The sequence below is a fragment of the Oncorhynchus tshawytscha genome, linkage group LG09 (assembly GCF_018296145.1).
Source record: "Oncorhynchus tshawytscha isolate Ot180627B linkage group LG09, Otsh_v2.0, whole genome shotgun sequence".
Taxonomy (NCBI): Eukaryota; Metazoa; Chordata; class Actinopteri; order Salmoniformes; family Salmonidae; genus Oncorhynchus; species Oncorhynchus tshawytscha.
Window position 1 is genome coordinate 17,914,863 of NC_056437.1, and position 21,323 is coordinate 17,936,185.

At 43.8% G+C, this 21,323-nt stretch overlaps 1 protein-coding gene across 1 annotated transcript in view; it reads right to left on the reverse strand.

Moving 5' to 3' along the window:
* Positions 1-727: 727 nt before the first annotated feature.
* Positions 728-21,323, reverse strand: part of LOC112237009 (hypermethylated in cancer 2 protein-like) — a 30,818-nt gene continuing 10,222 nt past the window's right edge. The window contains exons 2-3 of the mRNA XM_024405633.2: positions 3,664-3,905; positions 728-3,422 (exon numbers count right to left, since the gene is read on the reverse strand). Of these exons, the coding sequence (XP_024261401.1) occupies positions 2,076-3,422; positions 3,664-3,882 (1,566 nt within the window). The 5' untranslated portion in view covers positions 3,883-3,905 and the 3' untranslated portion in view covers positions 728-2,075. The remainder of the gene's footprint in view (positions 3,423-3,663; positions 3,906-21,323) is intronic.

The window sequence follows — 21,323 nt, forward strand, 5'->3', positions numbered from 1 at the left end:
AGACAGCACCATCGCACTGCTTCGAGACAAGCGTGGGGGACTCGTCTAGATAAATCAATCAATGTCCGGTTTTTGTTTTCACTGAATCTCCGTTTGGATATTTGGTAGGCTGGGGAATTGTTAGTCAAGTTGAGGTGAGTGCTAATGATCATCTTTACTCTAGTTTGCTCATATATTAGCTGATCAGAAAATGTTGCTAGCATGTTATACAAGTCTGCTTGCTCTTCACTCGCATAGTAGCCTGTCCTACTCGCAACAAAAAGCCTGTGTCAATCAATCAATGTAATTTGGTTTCACTGAATCTCTGTCTATATATTTGGTTCATTTATCTTGGCTGGACAAGTAGAAGTGGTAGTTAATTTATTTGTTTATCACTGATCAGAAACATTTAGAATGGAATAATGTAGCCAAATTCAAGTGTATTATCTATTGACTCAGGTAGTAGCCTTATATAGAGCCTAGGCTATTTTCCTATAGTCCCAATAATCCCACTGAAACCAGAAATCTTGACTCTTGTCTCGAAATAAAATTCCTATCTTCATTCTGTAATCTATAGGTTGCACTATCAATGCATGTCTGCTTATGCTCCTGAGTGGCGCAGCGGTCTAAGGTACTGCATCTCAGTGTTAGAGTCATCACTACCCTTGTTCGATTCCAGGCTGTATCACAGCCGGCCGTGATTGGGAGTTCCATAGGGGGGCGCACAATTGGCCCACCGTCTTCCGGGTCAGGGTCTGGCCGGGGTAGGCTGTCATTGTAAATAAGAATTTGTTCTTAACTGACTTGCCTAATTAAATAAAGGTTAAATAAATCAAAAATAAAACAATGCATGTCAAAATACCTGGAACATTTCCCCCGTTTCTCTGCGCTATTTCGTATTCCTGACCATATGAGAGGATCGGTACAGAATGTGAGATCAACAAACAGTACGAGAGGAGAGTATGGTCCCCGTTAAGATACATTGATCTTTAAACAATTTCCCCTCTTCAACTACTAGTTATTCATGAGCTGATCTGCTATCTGTATAATCATCAACTCCATTTTGCCAAATAGGAGATATTTTGTCATTTGATGGAGGTTAACAAGCGTAGCAACTTTAGTCATTTGACTTTTGTTTGACTGCCTTTACAAAGTTTGTATGATTCGACAACACTATAGCCTACTCTGGGCTCTGTGGGTCCTGACCATGCTCTGTCTCGAGATAGCATATTTCAGCAGTAGTCCTGGGCTAAATTAATTGAGTAACATGATAATGCTCGGAATTCATGAATAGCCTGTTTCGCAATTCACAACAATGTCATTGGTGATCAAAGTTACTCTATCATTACTAAATATCAGTTTCACTTGCTGTGAAACCTTTACAGTGGCGCAGCCAAGCCGGCATTGTGGCACAGCGACAATCTTATTTTGGGAGAACCCAGGCATAGTGACATATCTTGGTTTTAAAGGGCTGAGAATGGGCACATCACATTTTTTTAGGTATTTCCCGGGACTCTTGGGATAAATATAAATTATTCCCCGTATTAAAACTTGGTAGGTTTTCGTGAAAATATGAATCCCTAGTTGAGGGTATGGGTGATAGTTGTTACGAGGGTGAGGGTATAAGTGATAGTTGTTAAGAGGTTGACAATATTGGTAAAGTTACTCGGGGTGAGTGGTTATAAAGGTGAGGTAATTCATTTCAAGGTGTTTCTGAAGTTGAGGTAGAACCCATGTGTGTTTACAAGGGTGAGGAGGTACTATGGGTAACCGAGGCTCCAGATGGTTAGCTGAAAATGAGGTAGAAGCCAGGTGTGTTTACAAGGGTGAGGAGGTACTATGGGTAACCGAGGCTCCAGATGGTTAGCTGAAAATGAGGTAGAAGCCAGGTGTGTTTACAAGGGTGAGGAGGTACTATGGGTAACCGAGGCTCCAGATGGTTAGCTGAAAATGAGGTAGAAGCCAGGTGTGTTTACAAGGGTGAGGAGGTACTATGGGTAACAGAGGGTCCAGATAGTTATCTGAAGATGAGGTAGACAGCCTAATAGAACCCAGGTAGCTGTGGTTCAGCTGCAGTAACCATGGTGAAGTGTCCTCTATGAGGGCGAGGTGTGCATCCTCATATGACTAAGGAGGTTGCGTTGCTGGGTGAACTTTCCGCCACACAGCTGGCACTCGTACGGCTTCTCCCCCGAATGGACCCGCATGTGCTCGGCGAGGCGGTACTGGCGTGTGAAGCGCATGCCACACTCCTCGCAGGCGAAGGGCTTGAGGCCCAGGTGACTCCTCATGTGGCGCGTCATGGTGCCTCGCTGAGTGAACAGCTTGCCACAGATGTTACAGGGGAATGGCCTGTTCAGCCAATGGCTCTTCTCGTGTTGCCGTAGTGATGTCGCGTCCTTGCAGCTCTTACTGCAGACTGTGCAGAGATGCCCAGGTTCTTCAGGGTCAGGCTTCATCCCCTTTGATGCAGAGTCATCTGGGCATGTGTCCGGATCTTTGTCCTTCAAGTATCCACCACATTCCTCTTCCTCCTCCTCGTCTTTCAGGTAGAGTTGGTCGTGGGTGTGTGTGTCGACATGGGCATTGAGCTGTTCTGAGCTGGGGAAGCCTTTCCCACAGGGGATGCAGACGTACAGGTTGTCCCCCACACCTGGCTCAAACCCTGGCTGGGGCTGACGGTAGATGTAGTTGGTGTTTCCATTTCTCCTCCCTTTTCTTCCTCCTCCTCCTCTTCCACTGTGCCCGCTCCCCTCACTCTGATCTAGACCGTTCTCCTCTCCATCCACCTCTCCATCCTCCAGCTCTGGGGTCACTTTATCACCTCGGGGCCTCTTGCGAGGGGCTCTGGGCTGGATGTCTGTGGAGGTCTTTGGAGGCTCTGGCTTAGCACTAGACGTTGTGGGAGGAGTGGGAGTGGGGGAGAGAGAGGAGGAGTGGGGGGAAGAGCTCTGGAGCAGACTGCTGGGGGACACCTCCTCTGTGGCAGTGCTCTCTGATGGACTCCTTTTGGACAGGTCCAGTCCCAGCCCATTACTCCTACCTTCTCCAGAGGGGCTGAGGGAGGCACAGCGCGAGCCTGAAATAAACACCTTCTCGGACAGATCCTCTCTCAGCCTTCCCTCCTGGCTCGGTCTCTGGTTCCTCTGGCTCCCCTTCTTGGACCCTGAGTGGTTGTTATGGTGCTGGTGGTTGTGGAGGGGGGTGGAGGAGAGGCAGAGTGGGCCAGGGGTGTGTCCATTTGGGGTTGGGGAGGTGGAAGAGGAGGGGGTCATCTTGTTGGAGCTGGAGGGGGTCTGACCGTTGTGTTTGAGCTTCCTGCGACAGAGAGCAGCCAGTTCAGTCAGCTGGAGGTAGGAGGCGGCGATCAGGAGAGACGAGATACTGTGGTCACTGACGGAGTCAGAACTGGACAGACAACCTGTATAGATGAAGTCCAACACCTAGAGGAAAGGGGGGTAGAGAGTAATCTTTATATTGTCCCAATGAGCAATTTGTTTCACAGCAAGTTGATATCAGAATGCAGATAAAACTGCTAGGCTTCACAGCATTGATGTGGAAACTAAAACGTTGATTAATGTGTACTGTCCGTGGCTACTAAATTACATGAATGACAGAGTCCCATACAAATATGTCTGTATATGTGACTGTGGTCAGTGAGACACTGCCCGTTAAGTGACCCACCTGTCTGAAAATGGAGGGGCTGACCATCTCTGTGTCCAGGTTGATGAGGTTGTCGTGGGGGACCAGCGACTTGAAGTAGACGCTGCTAGCCGCCAGGACGTTCTTGTGGGCGCGGAACAGCGCGTTCTCCACCACGATGATGACATCACACAGGTATCCTTTGGCTCGCTGCTGGTTCAGCTGCAGTAGCAGCTGCTTTGAATGATTCTGCTGTTCCATCACACACACTTTGGTTTACACACCTGGGGAGAGAGGGAGAGTTCAGTTCTGAGAACTCACAGAAATCCCACCACTAATGTTCTGAGACTAATTTAAACTCCTGCAGGTCCAAACGTGCTCCTGAAATTCTTGCAATGCCCAGGATGCCTAAAAAAAGAAACGTAAAAAGTTGCCCAAGTATGGCCAATACATTACACCTCTCTGCTCACCCTGAAACCATCACACTGTTTTCCTCAAAGATGGGCCTCAACAACATACAGGCAGGAGGAAGAAAGATAACCAACGCGATAAACTAACCACCAACCCACTAACGAATACCAACAAATATCAAAAACCTGGTAAAAATAACCTAAATTGTTTTTTTTGCTGCTCTACCATTTATTCTTGGCCCATTGTAGCTTCTTTGGTAGCAATAGATTCTGAGGAACCAGAGAAAGTAACCATGAAATGGTTCTATTCATTATCACAGCACACAAACACTGTAACCCAGCTCTACAGTACTGTCAGCTAACCCATGTGCTCCTGATCAGCCATAAATGGAACTCATTAGATGGGTAAAGGACTGCATCGCTAACGCTCATATCTATATACACCCACCCTGACAGTATGTGAAGTGAGAATTCAGGTGGGCTTTGATAATGGCAAATTGTTAACTGCTTTCGAAAAAGAAACAAGTTACGCTGCGTTCACACAGGCAGCCCAATTCTGATATATATTTTTTATTTTGACCAATCAGATCAGCTCTGAAAAAGATCTGATGTGATTGGTCAAAAGACCCATTAGAGGAAAAAACATCATAATTGGGCTACAAATTCTTATTTTCAATGACGGCCTAGGAACAGTGGGTTAACTGCCTTGTTCAGGGGCAGAATGACAGATATTTACCTTGTCAGCTCGGAGATTCAATCTTGCAACCTTTCGGTTACTAGTCCAATGCTCTAACCACTAGGCTACCTGCCGCCCCAACGCAGCCTATCAGACTTCATTTACCGGGTTAAACAATTAGTTTAGCCAGTCAGTAACATCGCCAGAATACAGATCCCAGCAGAAAATCATAGGCTGCCCTACACTGGTGCGGTATCAGGGGAAAACAGGTTCTTCTTAAAGCAGTCTTCTTAAAAGCAGAACACAAATACTCACAGATTGGTCTCACAGATTGGGGATCGAGACTGAGTGTACAAAAAAAAAGTGTAGGACCTCACCGCCCCCTTTTGCCATCAGAACATGCTCAATTCGTCGGGGCATGGATTCTAGAAGGTGTTTGAAAAGCTGGCCCATGTTGACTCCAATGCTTCTCAAGTTGGCTGGATGTCCTTTGGGCGGTGGACCATTCTTGATAGACACAGGATTCTGTTGAGTGTGAAAACCCCAGCAGCGTTGCAGTCCTTGGCACAAACCGGTGCGCCTGGCACCTACTACCATACCCAGTTCAAAGGCACTAAAATATTTTGTCATGCCCATTCACCCTTTGAATGGCACACATAAAAGACAGTACTGTGCAGCAGTCTTCATCGACCTGGCCAAGGCTTTCGACTCTGTCAATCACCATATTCTTATCGGCAGACTCAGTAGCCTCGGTTTTTCTAATGACTGCCTTGTCTGGTTCACCAACTACTTTGCAGACAGAGTTCAGTGTGTCAAATTGGAGGGCATGTTGTCCGGTCCTCTGGCAGTCTCTATGGTGGTGCCACAGGGTTCAATTCTCAGGCCGACTCTTTTCTCTGTATATATATCAATGATGTTGCTCTTGCTGCGGGCGATTCCCTGATCCAGCTCTACTCAGACAACACCATTCTGTATACTTCTGGCCCTTCTTTGGACACTGTGTTAACAAACCTCCAGACGAGCTTCAATGTCATACAACACTCCTTCCGTGGCCTCCAGCTGCTCTTAAACGCTCGTAAAACCAAATGCATGCTTTTCAACCATTCGCTGCCTGCACCCGCACGCCCGACTAGCATCACCACTCTGGATGGTTCCGACCTAGAATATGTGGACATCTATAAGTACCTAGGTGTCTGGCTAGACTGTAAACACTCCTTCCAGACTCATATCAAATATCTCCAGAGTCGGCTTTCTATTCTGCAACAAAGTCTCCTTCACTCACGCCGCCAAACTTACCCTAGTAAAACTGACTATCCTACCGATCCTCGACTTCGGCGATGTCATCTACAAAATAGCTTCCAATACTCTACTCAGCAAACTGGATGCAGTTTATCACAGTGCCATCCGTTTTTTACTAAAGCACCTTATACCACCCACCACTGCGACCTGTATGCTCTAGTCGGCTGGCCCTCGCTACATATTCGTCGCCAGACCCACTGGCTCCAGGTCATCTACAAGTCCATGCTAGGTAAAGCTCCGTCTTATCTCAGTTCACTGGTCACGATGGCAACACCCACCCGTAGCACGCGCTCCAGCAGGTGTATCTTACTGATCATCCCTAAAGCCAACACCTCATTTGTCTGCCTTTCCTTCCAGTTCTCTGCTGAGTGGCTGCTGCCAACACACTGACTCAACTCCAGCCACTTTAATAATGGGAATTGATAGAAATGATCAAATCAAATTTTATTTGTCACATACACATGGTTAGCAGATGTTAATGCGAGTTATATCACTAGCCACTTTAAACAATGCTACCTAATATAATGTTTACATACCCTACATTATTAATCTCATATGTATATACTGTACTCTATATCATCTACTGCATCTTTATGTAATACATGTATCACTAGCCACTTTAACTATGCCACTTTGTTTACATACTCATCTCATATGTATATACTGTACTCGATACCATCTAATGTATCTTGCCTATGCTGCTCTGTACCATCACTCATTCATATATCTTTATGTACATATTCTTTATCCCCTTACACTTGTGTGTATAAGACAGTAGTTTTGGAATTGTTAGCTAGATTACTTGTTGGTTATTACTGCATTGTCGGAACTAGAAGCACAAGCATTTCGCTACATTCGCATTAACATCTGCTAACCATGTGTATGTGACAAATATAATTTGATTTCATTTATCACTCCAGTGTTAATCTGCTAAATTGTAATTATTCGCCTACCTCCTCATGCCTTTTGCACACAATGTATATAGACTATTTTTTTCTCCTGTGTTATTGACTTGTTAATTGTTTACTCCATGTGTAACTCTGTGTTGTCTGTTCACACTGCTTTGCTTTATCTTGGCCAGGTCGCAGTTGTAAATGAGAACTTGTTCTCAACTAGCCTACCTGGTTAAATAAAAATAAAAATACACAATCCATGTCTTAATTGTCTCAAGGCTTAAAAATCCTTTAACCTGTCTTCTCCCCTTCATCTATACTGATTGAAGTGGATTTAACAAGTGACATCAATATTGGATCATAGCTTTTACCTGGATTCACCCGGTCAGTCTGTCATGGAAAGAGCAGGTGACGATGTTTTGTACACTCAGTGTATAATCAGTGTTAGTAACTAGGCTTACTGTTAACATAAGCCTACAACCATTATCATATGTCAGCTATTGGTATTCAAACACCTGCTTTAGATAAAGATTTTTATGTAAACAACTTGATTGGAGCAATTAACAATAGTTCTATTTACAGTACTGAGCTTCAGCAAAACTTAAAACCGAACTACTCTCTAGTTCTAATCTTCCATATCCCCCTCCTCCAATCTGCTGCCCTACATCTGTACGAGTAGCATTTACATTTGAGTCATTTAGCAGACAATCCACAAACCTTGTCGTTGCAAGTACCATGCTCTACCAACTGAACTGCACGGGACCCTTGGGTAATTTAAAAACAGGATGGTACAAAATTTGAAATAGTACTACTGATAACAACGCATCTCATCAGTCTTGCCATCAATACAGTATCACAAAACACACGCTCCCTCCCCCAAAAATACACACTGAAACAAAAGAGTTGTTTGGGTAATCCATCTAACGACTGCACAACACACTGAGGGTGATAAGATGCTGAGGGTCCATTTATGAGCCTACAGCCCCGTTCTGTCCCCCTACTACCCTGCCTGCTCAAAAATCACCTCATCGCTTAAGATGAGAGAACCATAGACTTACAGTATATAATCAAACCATAACCAGGAGGGCAGGCTGGACAGAACAGGCCGTAACCAAGGCATCTGGAGGGAAGAGAGAACAGAGAGCAGGCCATATAACCAGGTGGTCTGGTCTGGAGAGGATGTCTGGCCTACAGGATCAATGAGTTAGCCTTGCTAGAATCTGATAAACACTCCTGTTTATAAATTATTTCAATATAGGTTGCCTGTACTGTTCCATCTTGTGTTCTAAAACTGTTCTAGTCTGTTCTAGCCTGTGTTCTGTAACTGTTCTAGTCTGTTCTGTTCTACCCAGTGTTCTGTAACTGTTCTAGTCTGTTCTACCCAGTGTTCTGTAACTGTTCTACCCAGTGTTCTGTTCTACCCAGTGTTCTGTAACTGTTCTTGTCTGTTCTGTTCTACCCAGTGTTCTGTAACTGTTCTAGTCTGTTCTGTTCTACCCAGTGTTCTGTTCTACCCAGTGTTCTGTAACTGTTCTACTCTGTTCTACCCAGTGTTCTGTAACTGTTCCATTCTACCCAGTGTTCTGTAACTGTTCTGTTCTACCCAGTGTTCTGTAACTGTTCTAGTCTGTTCTGTAACTGTTCTAGCCTGTTCTGTTCTACCCAGTGTTCTGTAACTGTTCTAGTCTGTTCTGTTCAACCCAGTGTTCTGTAACTGTTCTGTTCTACCCAGTGTTCTGTAACTGTTCTACCCAGTGTTCTGTAACTGTTCTGTTCTACCCAGTGTTCTGTAACTGTTCTAGTCTGTTCTGTTCTACCCAGTGTTCTGTAACTGTTCTAGTCTGTTCTGTTCTACCCAGTGTTCTGTAACTGTTCTTGTCTGTTCTGTTCTACCCAGTGTTCTGTAACTGTTCTAGTCTGTTCTGTTCTACCCAGTGTTCTGTAACTGTTCTAGTCTGTTCTGTTCTACCCAGTGTTCTGTTCTACCCAGTGTTCTGTAACTGTTCTACCCAGTGTTCTGTTCTACCCAGTGTTCTGTAGCTGTTCTTGTCTGTTCTGTTCTACCCAGTGTTCTGTAACTGTTCTAGTCTGTTCTACCCAGTGTTCTGTAACTGTTCTGTTCTACCCAGTGTTCTGTAACTGTTCTAGTCTGTTCTGTTCTACCCAGTGTTCTGTTACTGTTCTAGTCTGTTCTGTTCTACCCAGTGTTCTGTAACTGTTCTGTTCTACCCAGTGTTCTGTAACTGTTCTGTTCTACCCAGTGTTCTGTAACTGTTCTAGTCTGTTCTGTTCTACCCAGTGTTCTGTAACTGTTCTAGTCTGTTCTGTTCTACCCAGTGTTCTGTAACTGTTCAAGTCTGTTCTGTTCTACCCAGTGTTCTGTAACTGTTCTGTTCTACCCAGTGTTCTGTAACTGTTCTGTTCTACCCAGTGTTCTGTAACTGTTCTAGTCTGTTCTGTTCTACCCAGTGTTCTGTAACTGTTCTAGTCTGTTCTGTTCTACCCAGTGTTCTGTTCTACCCAGTGTTCTGTAACTGTTCTAGTCTGTTCTACCCAGTGTTCTGTAACTGTTCTACCCAGTGTTCTGTTCTACCCAGTGTTCTGTAGCTGTTCTTGTCTGTTCTGTTCTACCCAGTGTTCTGTAACTGTTCTAGTCTGTTCTACCCAGTGTTCTGTAACTGTTCTGTTCTACCCAGTGTTCTGTAACTGTTCTAGTCTGTTCTGTTCTACCCAGTGTTCTGTAACTGTTCAAGTCTGTTCTGTTCTACCCAGTGTTCTGTAACTGTTCAAGTCTGTTCTGTTCTACCCAGTGTTCTGTAACTGTTCTGTTCTACCCAGTGTTCTGTAACAGTTCTAGTCTGTTCTGTTCTACCCAGTGTTCTGTAACTGTTCTAGTCTGTTCTGTTCTACCCAGTGTTCTGTAACTGTTCAAGTCTGTTCTGTTCTACCCAGTGTTCTGTAACTGTTCTGTTCTACCCAGTGTTCTGTAACTGTTCTGTTCTACCCAGTGTTCTGTAACTGTTCTGTTCTACCCAGTGTTCTGTAACTGTTCTGTTCTACCCAGTGTTCTGTAACTGTTCTTGTCTGTTCTGGTCTACCCAGTGTTCTGTAACTGTTCTAGTCTGTTCTACCCAGTGTTCTGTAACTGTTCTGTTCTACCCAGTGTTCTGTAACTGTTCTAGTCTGTTCTGTTCTACCCAGTGTTCTGTAACTGTTCTGTTCTACCCAGTGTTCTGTAACTGTTCTTGTCTGTTCTACCCAGTGTTCTGTAACTGTTCTGTTCTACCCAGTGTTCTGTAACTGTCCTAGTCTGTTCTGTTCTACCCAGTGTTCTGTAACTGTTCTAGTCTGTTCTGTTCTACCCAGTGTTCTGTAACTGTTCTGTTCTACCCAGTGTTCTGTAACTGTTCTAGTCTGTTCAGTTCTACCCAGTGTTCTGTTACTGTTCTAGTCTGTTCTGTAACTGTTCTAGTCTGTTCTGTTCTACCCAGCGTTCTGTAACTGTTCTAGTCTGTTCTGTTCTACCCAGTGTTCTGTTCTACCCAGTGTTCTGTAACTGTTCTGTTCTACCCAGTGTTCTGTAACTGTTCTAGTCTGTTCTGTAACTGTTCTTGTCTGTTCTGTTCTACCCAGTGTTCTGTAACTGTTCTTGTCTGTTCTGTTCTACCCAGTGTTCTGTAACTGTTCTGTTCTACCCAGTGTTCTGTAACTGTTCTTGTCTGTTCTGTTCTACCCAGTGTTCTGTAACTGTTCTAGTCTGTTCTACCCAGTGTTCTGTAACTGTTCTAGTCTGTTCTACCCAGTGTTCTGTAACTGTTCTGTTCTACCCAGTGTTCTGTAACTGTTCTAGTCTGTTCTGTTCTACCCAGTGTTCTGTTACTGTTCTAGTCTGTTCTGTAACTGTTCTAGTCTGTTCTGTTCTACCCAGTGTTCTGTAACTGTTCTAGTCTGTTCTGTTCTACCCAGTGTTCTGTAACTGTTCTAGTCTGTTCTGTTCTACCCAGTGTTCTGTTACTGTTCTAGTCTGTTCTGTTCTACCCAGTGTTCTGTAACTGTTCTGTTCTACCCAGTGTTCTGTAACTGTTCTGTTCTACCCAGTGTTCTGTAACTGTTCTAGTCTGTTCTGTTCTACCCAGTGTTCTGTAACTGTTCTAGTCTGTTCTGTAACTGTTCTAGTCTGTTCTGTTCTACCCAGTGTTCTGTTCTACCCAGTGTTCTGTAACTGTTCTAGTCTGTTCTACCCAGTGTTCTGTAACTGTTCTAGTCTGTTCTGTAACTGTTCTTGTCTGTTCTGTTCTACCCAGTGTTCTGTAACTGTTCTTGTCTGTTCTACCCAGTGTTCTGTAACTGTTCTTGTCTGTTCTGTTCTACCCAGTGTTCTGTAACTGTTCTGTTCTACCCAGTGTTCTGTAACTGCTCTAGTCTGTTCTGTTCTACCCAGTGTTCTGTAACTGTTCTTGTCTGTTCTGTTCTACCCAGTGTTCTGTAACTGTTCTAGTCTGTTCTGTTCTACCCAGTGTTCTGTAACTGTTCTTGTCTGTTCTGTTCTACCCAGTGTTCTGTAACTGTTCTAGCGTTCAGTCCTAGCCTGTGGGTTCTAACCTGTTCTCTGTAATATCCTATGTTCTGTTAGCCCGTGTTCCGTTTGGCTGTCCAGTGTTTCATCTGGTCTTCCTGTCAGAGATCACTGCCAGTAAATCACATGATCTGGTAATCTAGCTGGGCTTTAGGCATTAGGTCCGCTACAGGACGCAGTTTGGCCCTCTGGTAAGACCTAGGGAATACTGATAATCTGAGCCAGTCCAATTGAACCTCCTTAATGCTCATTAACTTAAATTAACTGTTTTCTAGGAATAAAATAAACATCCTTTCCACTCACCAGGTGGGCTGAACGTGGAGCGGGACATGAAAAATAACATCCCCATTGTTGAGCCAGGTTTACTCCCGGTGTTCTGGAAAAGGGCACCCCAAGGATAGCCCATGTTAACTCCTAACAGAAGTAGTTTGTTCGATGCATGCCAAGAGGAGTGTAGTTGGCTGGCTCTTACTACCTTCTGATGGAAGACATTTTTTAAGTCTATTTGCTTCATATTATGGCAATTTTGTTCCGTCCAAGTTTGTATTCATCCAGTTCAACCAAAAAAGGCCAGTAAGTTTTTACAGCCACAATCCCGAGTTTGTGTTTCAGCCAAACAGTAGTCTTATCACCTGGTATAAAGCTGAGGGATGTGGCTGAGGAAATGTAACCACTAAAACTTATAGACCAAGCTAAAAAAGCAGAGACTGGCTGTACATAATAACATTGATTTGACGCCACAGTTTTTAAACATATTGCTACACATTGTTTGTGTAAAACTGAAATGGCAATAAAACATACAAATTTGAGTAAAATAACCTCAGGCCTATTCTGGGCCATGATAGGGTAAGAAAGGTGTACTAGCGGATGTAAACAATCATGAAGCTTTTGTTATATATTCTTCAGGAACCAATGGGTAGAAATCATTCATAGAAATGTAACAGCAGGAAACATTCTAAGAGATAGTGGCAGCGATCAGAAAATAAATAAATAAATAACCAAATCTACAAATTCCAGAACAATTATTTTTTTTATTTCAGCTATATATATACATATATATATATGTATATATATATAATTTTGCACGCCCAATTTTTCAGTTTTTGATTTGTTAAAAAAGTTTGAAATATCCAATAAATGTCGTTCCACTTCATGATTGTGTCCCACTTGTTGTTGATTCTTCACAAAAAAATACAGTTTTATATCTTTATGTTTGAAGCCTGAAATGTGGCAAAAGGTCGCAAAGTTCAAGGGGGCCTAATACTTTCGCAAGGCACTGTATATACACTATTTTGTAGCAATTCTGCTAGATTTTGGTCAAACCTACGCAGCAAAAAGTTAAATCAATGCTACTGGTTGCTATGTTGCAAAAGCCCAACGTTTCTCACATACTGGAGAAACATTTAAATTCAATGCTGTGACCATCATCCTACAAGCATTCCAAACCAGTGCTGCTCTACCATGATCTAAAACAGGGATCAACAATTAGATTCAGCCGCGGGACGATTTTTTTCTTGAGCAGATGGTCAGAACATAATTACAAATCATTTGTAGACTGGAAATTGACTGCAAGAAGTCCAAATAGATATAATATTTAACGAAAACAACTCATTCAAATCTTGCTCCAATTTGCTTACCGCCCAAATAGGTCCACAGACGATGCAATCTCAACCACACTGCACACTGCCCTAACCCATCTGGACAAGAGGAATACCTATGTGAGAATGCTGTTCATCGACTACAGCTCGGCATTCAACACCATAGTACCCTCCAAGCTCGTCATCAAGCTCGAGACCCTGGGTCTCGACCCCGCCCTGTGCAACTGGGTACTGGACTTCCTGACGGGCCGCCCCCAGGTGGTGAGGGTAGGCAACAACATCTCCACCCCGCTGATCCTCAACACTGGGGCCCCACAAGGGTGCGTTCTGAGCCCTCTCCTGTACTCCCTGTTCACCCACGACTGCGTGGCCACGCACGCCTCCAACTCAATCATCAAGTTTGCGGACGACACAACAGTGGTAGGCTTGATTACCAACAACGACGAGACGGCCTACAGGGAGGAGGTGAGGGCCCTCGGAGTGTGGTGTCAGGAAAATAACCTCACACTCAACGTCAACAAAACTAAGGAGATGATTGTGGACTTCAGGAAACAGCAGAGGGAACACCCCCCTATCCACATCGATGGAACAGTAGTGGAGAGGGTAGCAAGTTTTAAGTTCCTCGGCATACACATCACAGACAAGCTGAATTGGTCCACTCACACAGACAGCATCGTGAAGAAGGCGCAGCAGCGCCTCTTCAACCTCAGGAGGCTGAAGAAATTCAGCTTGTCACCAAAAGCACTCACAAACTTCTACAGATGCACAATCGAGAGCATCCTGGCAGGCTGTATCACCGCCTGTACGGCAATTGCTCCGCCCACAACCGTAAGGCTCTCCAGAGGGTATTGAGGTCTGCACAACGCATCACCGGGGGCAAACTACCTGCCCTCCAGGACACCTACACCACCCGATGTTACAGGAAGGCCATAAAGATCATCAAGGACAACAACCACCCGAGCCACTGCCTGTTCACCCCGCTATCATCCAGAAGGCGAGGTCAGTACAGGTGCATCAAAGCTGGGACCGAGAGACTGAAAAACAGCTTCTATCTCAAGGCCATCAGACTGTTAAACAGCCACCACTAACATTGAGTGGCTGCTGCCAACACACTGACACTGACTCAACTCCAGCCACTTTAATAATGGGAATTGATGGGAAATGTAAAATATATCACTAGCCACTTTAAACAATGCTACCTAATATAATGTTACATACCCTACATTATTCATCTCATATGCATACGTATATACTGTACTCTATATCATCTACTGCATCCTTATGTAATACATGTATCACTAGCCACTTTGTTTACATACTCATCTCCTATGTATATACTGTACTCGATACCATCTACTGTATCTTGCCTATGCTGCTCTGTACCATCACTCATTCATATATCTTTATGTACATATTCTTTATCCCCTTACACTGTGTATAAGACAGTAGTTTTGAAATTGTTAGTTAGATTACTTGTTGGTTATTACTGCATTGTCGGAACTAGAAGCACAAGCATTTCGCTACACTCGCATTAACATCTGCTAACCATGTGTATGTGACAAATAAAATTTGATTTGAATTTGATTTGATTTGCTTACATTTGTATACAATCACATATAAATCTCTATTAGCGTGGGTATACTTTGGATCAAAATTTCCAAAAATATTATCACTTGCAGCTGATTTGCTGGTGTTTTTACATTTTAACTCTAACAATAATAATAAACTCTAAAATGTATGATTCATTGACAGTTGAGAGAACGAAATCTTGAAAAAAAGAAAAAAAAATCAATAGGCGATAGGCCTACTCGTCTACCACAAAATGGATAATGCCCTACGTGCAGAGGGGGTGGCGAAGGGATCCACCAATGTCTTTTATTCAATTAGCCTATATATATATATATTTTTTTTTAAACATTTATTTTATTTCACCTTTATTTAATCAGGTAGGCCAGTTGAGAACAAGTTCTCTATTGCAACTGCGACCTGGCCAAGATAAAGCAAAGCAGTGTGACACATACAACAACAGAGTTACACATGGAGTAAAACAATAAACAAGCCAATAACACAATAAACAAGTCAATGACACTGTAGAAAAAAATAAAGTCTATATACAGTGTGTGCAAAAGGCATGAGGAGGTAGGCAATAAATAGGCCATAGGAGCAAATAATTACAATTTAGCAGATTAACACTTGAGTGATAAATGAGCAGATGATGATGTGCAAGTAGAGATACTGGTGTGCAAAAGGGCAGAAAAGTAAATAAAATAAATACAGTATGGGATGAGGTAGGTAGATTGGGTGGGCTATTTACAGATGGACTATGTACAGCTGCAGCGATCGGTTAGCTGCTCAGATAGTTGGTGTTTAAAGTTGGTGAGGGAAATAAAAGTCTCCAATTTCAGCGATTTTTGCAATTCGTTCCAGTCACTGGCAGCAGAGAACTGGAAGGAAAGGCGGCCAAATTAGGTGTTGGCTTTGGGGATGATGAAGTGAGATATACCTGCTGGAGCGCGTGCTACGGGTGGGTGTTGTTATCGTGACCAGTGAACGTGACCAGTAAGGCGGAGCTTTACCTAGCATAGACTTATAGATGACTTGGAACCAGTGGGTCTGGCGACAAATATGTAGTGAGGACCAGCTGACTAGAGCATACAGGTCGGGTGGTATAAGCTGATTTGGTAACAAAACGGATGGCACTGTGATAAACTGCATCCAGTTTTCTGAGTAAAGTGTTGGAAGCTATTTTGTAGATGACATCGCCGAAGTCGAGGATTGGTAGGATAGTCAGTTTTACGAGGGCAAGTTTGGCGGCGTGAGTGAAGGAGGCTTTGTTGCGAAATAGAAAGCCGATTCTAGATTTGATTTTGGATTGGAGATGTTTAATATGAGTCTGGAAGGAGAGTTTACAGTCTAGCCAGACACCTAGGTATTTATTGTTGTCCACATATTCTAGGTTAGAACAGTCCAGGGTGGTGATGCTAGTCGGGCGGGCGGGTGCGGGCAGTGAACGGTTGAAAAGCATGTATTTGGTTTTACTAGCGTTTAAGAGCAGTTGGAGGCCACGGAAGGAGTGTTGTATGGCATTGAAGCTCATTTGGAGGTTAGTTAGCACAGTGTCCAAGGAAGGACCAGAAGTATACAGAATGGTGTCATCTGCGTAGAGGTGGATCAGGGAATCGCCCGCAGCAAGAGAGACATCATTGATATATACAGAGAAAAGAGTTGGCCCGAGAATTTAACCCTGTGGTACCCCCATAGAGACTGCCAGAGGTCCGGACAACATGCCCTCCGATTTGACACACTGAACTCTGTCTGCAAAGTAGTTGGTGAACCAGGCGAGGCAGTCATTAGAAAAATCAAGGTAATTGAGTCTGCCGATAAGAATACGGTGATTGACAGAGTCGAAATCCTTGGCCAGGTCGATGAAGATGGCTGCACAGTACTGACTTTTATCGATGGCGGTTATTATATTGTTTAGTACCTTGAGCGTGGCTGAGGTGCACCCGTGACCAGCTCGGAAGCCGGATTGCACAGAGGAGAAGGTACGGTGGGATTCGAAATGGTCAGTGATCTGTTTATTAACTTGGCATTCGAAGACTTTAGATCGGCAGGGCAGGATGGATATAGGTCTGTAACAGTTTGGGTCTAGGGTGTCACCCCCTTTGAAGAGGGGGATGACTGCGGAAGCTTTCCAATCTTTAGGGATCTCGGACTATACAAAAGAGAGGTTGAACAGGCTGGTAATAGGGGTTGCAAAAATGGCGGCGGATAATTTTAGAAAGAGAGGGTCCAGATTGTCTAGCCCAGCTGATTTATTTGGGTCCAGGTTTTGCAGCTCTTTCAGAACATCTGCTGTCTGGATCTGGGTGAAGGAGAAGCTGGGGAGGCTTGGGCGCGTAGCTGTGGGGGAGGCGGAGCTGTTGGCCAGGGTTGGAGTAGCCAGGAGGAAGGCATGGCCAGCTGTTGAGAAATGCTTATTGAAATTTTCGATTATCATGAATTTATCAGTGGTGACCGTGTTACCTAGCCTCAGTGCAGTGGGCAGCTGTGAGGAAGTGCTCTTGTTCTCCATGGACTTTACAGTGTCCCCAAACTTTTTTGAGTTAGAGCTACAAGATGCGAATTTCTGCTTGAAAAGGCTAGCCTTTGCTTTCCTGACTGACTGCGTGTATTGGACAGTTGCATATCATGGGGACTATTCGATGCTATTGCAGTCCGCCACAGGATGTTTTTGTGCTGGTCGAGGGCAGTCAGATCTGGAGTGAACCAGGGGCTATATCTGTTCTTAGTTCTGCATTTTTTGAACGGAGCATGCTTATCTAAGATGGTGAGGAAATTACTTTTAAAGAATGACCAGGCATCCTCGACTGACAGGATGAAATCAATATCCTTCCAGGATACCCGGGCCAGGTCGATTAGAAAGGCCTGCTCGCAGAAGTGTTTTAGGGAGCGTTTCACAGAGAGGAGGGGTGGTCGTTTGACCGTGGATACAGGCAATGAGACAGTGATCGCTGAGATCCTGATTGAAAACAGCGGAGGTGTATTTGGAGGGCCAGCCCTACATCAAATCAAATTTGATTAGTCACGTGCGCCAGATACAACAGGTGTAGACCTTACAGTGAAATGCTTATTTATGAGCCACTAACCAACAGTTCAGTTTAAAAAAAAATATGGATAAGAATAAGAAATAACAAGTAATTAAAGACCAGCTGTAAAAAATAACAATATATACAGGGGGGTGCTGGTACATGTACATACATCTAGTGGTATAAAGTACTTAAGTAAAAATACTGTAAAGTACTACTTAAGTAGTTTTTGGGGGTTTCTGTACATTACTATTTATGTTTTTTACTTTTACTCCACTATATTCCTAAAGAAAATATATACTTTTTACTCCCTTACATTTTCCCTGACACCAAAAAGTACTCATTACATTTTAAATGCTCAGGCAGGACAAAATTATGGTCCAATTCACTCACCTATCAATATAACGCTTTGTCATCCCTACTGCCATTGATCTGGCGGACTCACTAAACACAAATACTGAGTTTGGAAGTTCTTGGAGTGTCCAACATCTGTCTAAAAAATTTTAATCATACTGTCTGAATTGCTTAATATAAGGAATTTGATGTATAGCATTTACTTTTACTCAAGTATGACAATTAGGTACTTTTTCCACCACTGCATACATCCAGATTTCAGTTAATATTCTTAGTTTGTTGAAAGTTATTCATCTTATTCCAAAGCTGTGAAAAACAAACCGAAGCCAGCAATCCACAGGCTAAAATTAGTGCAAGTATAGAGGTGGTTGCCAAGCTGGTAATACTAGTTCTGGAATTTGGCTATGCCCTCTGGTCATACAAGCCATTTGTTAGGCGTTTCTGGTATTTCTTCAAAAAACATAGTGCAACCTCTTGAACACAACCACACATGACAACTTAAATCAAAAAACATGACGATCTGAGAAAATGACATATTTACCTTAATTAATTGATGAACACTGTTTATTTACAATCCTCTCTCACCTCACAACCCTCGGTTCACTATCTTGCTAAGGCCAAAATGTCATAAATATGCCAACTTTGAGTATTTGTCAATTATGCTTTTAAAAACAAATGTAAAATATACTGTATGTTAACAATCCTTCCTACAAAAGGACCCTTGTGAAAATACCCAAAATCATGGTCTTTTTTTTGTCCTTGCTTCGTATTGAATCCCTCTACTGGAGGTATGTTTAGGCCGGAGGTCATCCAGCCTGGTCCTGGACAGCTAACAGGGGTCTAATCCTAATCAGTACCCACCCAATTGATTTAACCTAACCTTTATTTACCCCGGTTAGTCTCATTGAGATAAAAATCTATTTTGCAGAGAGACCCGGTCCAAGATAGCAGCAGGGTCAAAGTTTAAGTGCTGGGCTGGAACTGTCCACATACACGCACAAGACTTTAGAGAGGTAGAGATATTTGAAGAAGTGAGCAAGGCATTGTGAGCAAGACATTCTTGACATTTTTCAAAATAAGCCTCTGATCGTCAAACGTCCTCTGTGTTAATGTTGACAGAGTTTATTCTAACCAGAAACTGGTGTACCGGTTCGCCGTGGTTCATGTTAATGTCATGTTCCGTTCCTTCCTTTCAGTGAGAAGGGAGGGGGGTTGGATTGCATTAATCCCAGATACCTGAAATGAGACAGGCTGCCAGTATGGAGTAGGCTACCTCATTCATAGATGCAAACTGTTTTAGCGCCTATTGGCAATAGCATCTTCTCAGGGGAGTTTTGTTAAGAGCCCCAACGCTAATCTAAACAAACACACATCGCTTGCTGTACGTTTCTGGAAACATAAGGAACGCATCTTTGATAACAATATAGATATATTTTTAAAAGGTTAAATTACTACACCTTCTTTAGCGTTAGGGGTCACACACGGCCATATCTCCACGTTACATCGCTTGTTTTCAGAAGACAGACGGAAGACATAGTTAATTAGCATAGGTGGCTTCCTATCTAGCGTTCTCCAAACACCAGTGCTGTGTATAAGCGTAACTGGGAAGGAAGTGTAGTTCGGAAGCTGGAGGCACACACAGCTTGAAGATGTGTGCAAAACTGCTACAGTAAGTACATTCTTTCTTGCTAATTTGAAAGATAAGGAGCATACCAGCATATGTTTGGAAAATCATTTTGAAAGCGATGATTGACGTTTCTAAATGTTAAAACACAGCTTCGGAATTGTAGTTCACATGGAGCCAACAGTGGGTGAATGTAACTGCTGGAAACCTTACGTATGGAGAAGCTAAGAGTAGGTTAGTTACCAATAATCTTCCTGCCAGAGTGCCAATAGGAGGAGAGGTAACCTGGAGTGGAGCCAATGAGAGGGGTACACTATGAAGGAAACTATATTGAACAGAAATATAAAATGCAACATGCAAAGTGTTGGTCCTATGTTCCATACGCACAAAAAACAAATTTCTGTCACGGATTCCCACAGTACTGCTGCTCATTCCGTTCACCAGCTCAGGAGGTCTGACCCCCAACCCCGGACTGGAGGTCTGACCCCCAACCCCGGACTGGAGGTCTGACCACCAACCCCGGACTGGAGGTCTGACCACCAACCCCGGACTGGAGGTCTGACCACCAACCCCGGACTGGAGGTCTGACCACCAACCCCGGACTGGAGGTCTGACCACCAACCCCGGACTGGAGGTCTGACCACCAACCCCAGACTGGAGGTCTGACCACCAACCCCAGACTGTCTCGTCTCATTATTCAGCTTGTCTCATTACGCACACCTGGTTCCCATTAATGTTATGGTGCTTTTTTTGGCTGTGTGTTTATAGTAAAAATGAAATAATGTCAAATTAAAAAAAGGGGATGATGACGCAATCTTTGCGAGAGGAAGGGAATCTGATTCCATTGGTACTCAACTTGTGGCTCAGACACTTCATTCAGGATAAATGGAGTTAAGATGGAGCACTATTGCCTTTTCACAATGACACGCCGAACTGTGACCATCATTGACTGGGACGCACAGCCTTAACGCGCAGTTGAACTCAGATGCCCAAAGTTACCTCGGTAACTCCTCAAATTCGACAAGGCTCTGGTCACAGATTTGAAAGAACCCCGTAAACTGCAGTTATGAAGCTGGCTTAAAGCTGTACCTATTGTGACACTTACAGAGCCAGGTTCACCCAAGGTGTTCCGGGAAAGGCCAGCGCAAGGATAGTTCATGTCACGTTTACTCCTAACTAGCCAGGGCTGGATTAATGCAAGGGCTTACAGGGGTTGAAGGCAATATAGGTAGTAGTGGGCCACGGGTAAGCTGTTTGTTCACCCGCACCCACCCGCAATTGCTAAAACCCATCCTCAACCGCCCTACTAAGTGATCAAGTGAAAATGTGAGGCCCGCACCTGACCCTAACCTGCAAATATAGAAATGATGCTGTAGGCTACAGTCAGAGATGGAGGACCGATTGTTTTGTCAGGTTTGACAGATACGTTTCTGCTAAGAATTTCGGTAGGCTATCAGTAGGCTTGTCTGTAATTAGATACATGCAGCTTCTCTTCCGTCATTACATGCTGCCCTAGAATAGGGTTTCCCAAACCCGGTCCTGGGGCCCCCACTGAGTGAACGTTTTGTTTTTTGCCCTAGGACTACACAACTGATTCAAATAACCAACTCATCAAGCTTTGTCTAGTTGAATTAGCTGTGTAGTGCTAGGGAGAAAAACAAAACATGCACCAGGGGGGCCCCA